Source organism: Perca flavescens, chromosome 19, assembly GCF_004354835.1.
Source record: "Perca flavescens isolate YP-PL-M2 chromosome 19, PFLA_1.0, whole genome shotgun sequence".
Classification (NCBI taxonomy): domain Eukaryota; kingdom Metazoa; phylum Chordata; class Actinopteri; order Perciformes; family Percidae; genus Perca; species Perca flavescens.
The window spans coordinates 8,348,676-8,353,217 of NC_041349.1; the positions used below are offsets into that span (position 1 = coordinate 8,348,676).

At 36.9% G+C, this 4,542-nt stretch overlaps 1 protein-coding gene across 1 annotated transcript; it reads left to right on the plus strand.

The window, feature by feature from the left end:
* The first annotated feature begins 1,026 nt into the window (after positions 1 to 1,026).
* LOC114546000 (ladderlectin) lies at positions 1,027 to 4,080 on the plus strand. Its single transcript, XM_028564634.1, has 7 exons — positions 1,027 to 1,057; positions 1,175 to 1,249; positions 1,599 to 1,634; positions 1,852 to 1,967; positions 2,086 to 2,220; positions 3,329 to 3,440; positions 3,759 to 4,080. Exons 2-7 carry the CDS (start codon positions 1,189 to 1,191, stop codon positions 3,824 to 3,826), a joined length of 528 nt encoding a protein of 175 aa, XP_028420435.1. The 5' UTR covers positions 1,027 to 1,057; positions 1,175 to 1,188; the 3' UTR covers positions 3,827 to 4,080.
* The last annotated feature ends 462 nt before the right edge of the window (positions 4,081 to 4,542 follow it).

A 4,542-nucleotide genomic window follows, 5' to 3' on the forward strand; every position in this document is an offset into this window, starting at 1 on the left:
ATAGTATAGCGATATATAGCCAGTAGTTTTTCTGTAATACTGCTAACACAAAAAAAAAAGACAGACAGACAAACCGAGCAAAAATCAGAACCTCCTTGGCGGAGGTATTATGAAAAATAAACTAAAGTCATCATGTAAGGGCCTTCTAGCTCTGTCACTAACCTAACCAATGCGCTCAGGCCCAAACATGCATAATGAAGTTAAAAATCTTGGTGGACACTTTAGTGTAATGAGGCAGCCAGTTCCTAACCCATCTGCCTCAACTGGAAAGCACTTTGGGTCAGCTCCTGTTGTTTTTAAATGTGCTATATAAATTAAAGTATCTGTGGAGATGCAGTCATCATATTTATATAAAAGAAAGCATCCTGTTCTTTAAACTTACAGAAGTTGAAGAATTGTTGCATCAGAGTTATTCTATTTGTGCGGCACGAATTCCGCTGTGTCACTGAGGTTGGTTTTGCATATTGCAAAATCATCTTTGAAGGCATTCTTTTACTTAAAAAATAAACTGAACAATATAAAAGTATAAAGAAAGTCTCTTCAAACCTGGTTAGTGTAACAGTTTGTATTTTATAATATTCCTGTTGTTCATATTAATGTAAAATTCCAACATTTGAGCAGTTTGTTCCTCACTCACCATAGCACACTTATAATTATAATGACCCAAAGCTGATTTTATAAATAGATGTTGGGCTCTCCTGCAGTACACATGCAGGAACTTTGCCTTTTTCAAGGAAAAGTGCATGTTTTGGGCTCGAGTCTATATTGCGTAACTCTTGGTCTCCTCGTTTATGAGTTTCCAACTTTATATAAATGGCTTTTCTACCTTACATTTGTCAGCAGTGTTGCCACAGCATTTAACATTTGTCGTTCAGATATCTATCTATCATAATAATATGTCTGATATCTGTGTATGAGAACAGACATCTGTTCTCAGTTCCCTGTTTATTGAGAGATGATGAGATAAGTAGCTGCATTTAAGTGCTGGTCTTCCTCTTGTTCAGCACCTCGTCACAGGACGGCTAAAAGAAAAGAAGAGAAGGAAATACTGCAGCAGGTTTTGTTACAAACTTTCTTATCATCTTCTGACTTTCCTTTACTGGACTGACAGTCAGTAGGCATCGTCTGTTCCCTACACAAGTATCAGTAACATGTCTGTCTCTCTGCGTTAAAGCTATCACCTTCACCATGAAGACACTGACTCTGTTTGCACTGGTTTGTGCCATGACGGCTCTGACTGGAGCTGCTGGTGAGTATTAACTGTTATGGATGTATTTAAGTAAGTAAGTAAGTAAAATGTATTTGTATAGCACATTTCACAGATAAAAATCACAAAGTGCTTCACAACAAATGGGTGGATACACAACATTTATACATTGCAGTACATAATCGGAAAATAAACAGAAATACACTTAAGACACAATAAAACCGACCTAATCACCCTATGGTCTATTGAAACGCCTCTTTAAAAAGAAGAGTTTTCAACTGCGTTTTAAAATTGGTCACTGAATCCAAGCAGCGTACGGAAGGAGGCCATTATTATTGCCAATAAACTGTAACAATCCAATCCAATAACTGCGGTGTCAAACTTCTTCCAGCTGTTCCAGAGGAAAAGGCCGATAAAGACCAAACAGGTGAGTAGATTTCCGATGTTCTCTTCGATGGATTGTACGTTACCGTGAAACTCTGCTGCGATGACTTCACCTACGCTTTGTGTTTATTGTGCATTTATCAAAACTCAATCACACTATCAAAATAAACGAATTTAATATTGTAATACAAAAGTTATAAAGAAAGAGACATTAACCGGAAACTCCACATTACCCACTGAACATTTTTTCCCACAAATAGCTGATGTTACTCTGGTCAAGAGGGGGACCGGAGGAGGCTGCTCCGAGGGTTGGACTAGGTTCAATGACCGTTGTTTCTTCTACATTCCAAAACCCATGACCTGGGCTAAAGCTGAGGTAATGTTGGCGACCTTAAACTCTGCAACATGTTCCTTTTTTTTTTTTTTTTTTTTTTTTTTTTTTTGCATACCCATGGACATTTGGTTTCTGTCTGTCTTTGTCTCCCCTACTGTAGAAAAACTGTGAGTCCATCGGAGGAAACCTCGCGTCCGTTCGCAACTTCATGGAGTACCACGAGCTTCAGAGGCTGATCACGATCGGCAGTCATGATTACAAAGATACATGGATTGGAGGCACTGATGCGAAACAGGTAATTCTGGCATCATTGCACAAGTTGCAAATATTGCAAACCAAATATATATACTATTTATCCTATATTATACTAAACTGACACTTATACTGTACTTTATATTATATACTTCATTGCTGTACTACATATTATATATATAAACTCTATATACGGTATACTTGCTATATTACTACATTTCGCTGTATATTATATTTTATATTCTATACTACATTATACTATCATGAAAGGGGCTGTATTCAAAATACTGAAAAATAGTGGGCTGGGATTGCTTCTACACGGCTCTCACAGCCTGTTCCCCAAACTTGTCAAATACTGACGCAAGGCAAGGCAGCTTCATTTATAAAGCACATTTCAGCAACAAGGCCATTTAAAGTAATTTAAAAAAAATTAAAGATAAAAAACGAAAAATATAAAAAACAGGTAAAATCGAACGAGACAGGAATGAAAGTAATACTTTACAATAAGGTACACAAAAAAAAGGTAGTTAATGATTAGTTACTGTTTTTGAAAGAGTAACGTATGATTAGTTACCCTTTTTCAACAGGGTTGTTACCCTTTTTCAGAAGGGTACCGAATGATTAGTTATTCTTTTCAAAAGGGTAGTTACCCTTTTTCAGAAGGGTAACAAATGATTCATTTCTTAACCTTCTGAAAAAGGGTAACTACCCTTCTGAAAAACAGTAACTAATCATACGTTACTCTTTCAAAAACAGTAACTAATCATTAACTACCTATTTTTTTGTGTACCTTATTGTAAAGTGTTACTGGAATGAAATACAAGAATACAAGTTGTGTAAGCTGTGTCAGAAATGAACAATTACTTTTATTCTTTTTTTTTTTAAAAGACAGTATCATCCATGATTCAAATGAAGTGAGAGTTGCAGCAAACCTGCAGTTTTCTGGGAGTTTGTTCCTGATATGTTAACCATAAAAAATGACCATTGTCACAACTCCTGGCGTGTAAAACCAACGCTCTCGCTCACATGCACACGTGGCCCACGATTTTATAAAAATCTGTCCTTATTTCTGTCCTTGTGGTATTGCAACACCTGCATCCCTATGGGGATCAATAAAGGTTATCTAAAAGATTTTAATTTCACTATTCCAGGAAAGGCAATGGTTGTGGAGTGATGGCACACCTTTCCGCTACTCCAACTGGTGTCGTGGAGAGCCTAATAACCTTTTTGGCTTGCAGAATTGTTTGCAAATAAATCATGGAGGTAAAACGACATATTGATTATTGTACAGTAGCAGTGATGCTTATGAATTTCAAGGTACATTTTATAGTTCAGACAGTTCATAAAACATATTGTATCTTGGGCGAAAAAGTCTTCCTGAGTCAGATATCTTTTGGTTTTATCAAATCAGTAGGTGGGTTAACCATACTACCTCATTTATGTTTTTCGCAATGATCGGTATCTTTTCATTGATCATAGTGTTACCTAACTGTACCCATCAAGAATAATTACTTAAGTTTAACAGTTTGTGTTTGTTTATGTGTATCATTCGCTGATTCGCCTTTTTTTCTGTATATGCAGCTCATAAATGCTGGGATGACTCTATGTGCTACTATCGAAGACCGTCTGTCTGTGGCAAGAAAGCCTGATGAAAAAGCAAAAAGCACAAACACTGGGGGAGGTTTTCTTCACTCCGTCAGTCTCACATCTGAGCTTAACGGTCTTATTTGAATCTCCTATCTTGATTTCTGTTCTATCGCTGTAACGCTACTTAAGGAAGGAAGCGACAAATGACATAAATAGGAGCTGGACTGTCTCTGAGGCTTTTTGCCTTTAATAAGAGCAGACTGAATGTGTTATGAAAAGATTGCTTTTAGCACAACCTGACATGTATTCTTTTAGAGTGAACTCTTCTTTCTTGTATTATTCTAAATTAAAAGCCTGAAGCACTGAAACAAGCTGGTCTGTGTTTTATCTCCTGTTTAGATAAAAATGTCTCAATCCTTTGGGGTGGACGGACATATTTTAATGGTTTTCTATCGGCTGAAATAAAACCGATTTCTTTACTCTGCCTTTTTGTCCCCCTCAGGCTGCTATTGATGGAATGCAGCTCTCCTATACGAGCCTGCAGCACTTCACTGCATAAGCATGTAAAGACATTGAGGTTAGACAAATGCAAAAACTCCATAATCTCACATGTGATCATTAGCAACGAGCAGTGACACAAGAGTCATGCATTCCACCAGTGTTACACATAAGACTTATATGTGCAACTGTTCTGCATGCATCACGTCTGAAAGCAATCATCTCTACTTCTGACCAAAGATGACATTTTCAAATATACATTTTCAAACTTTCAAAATGT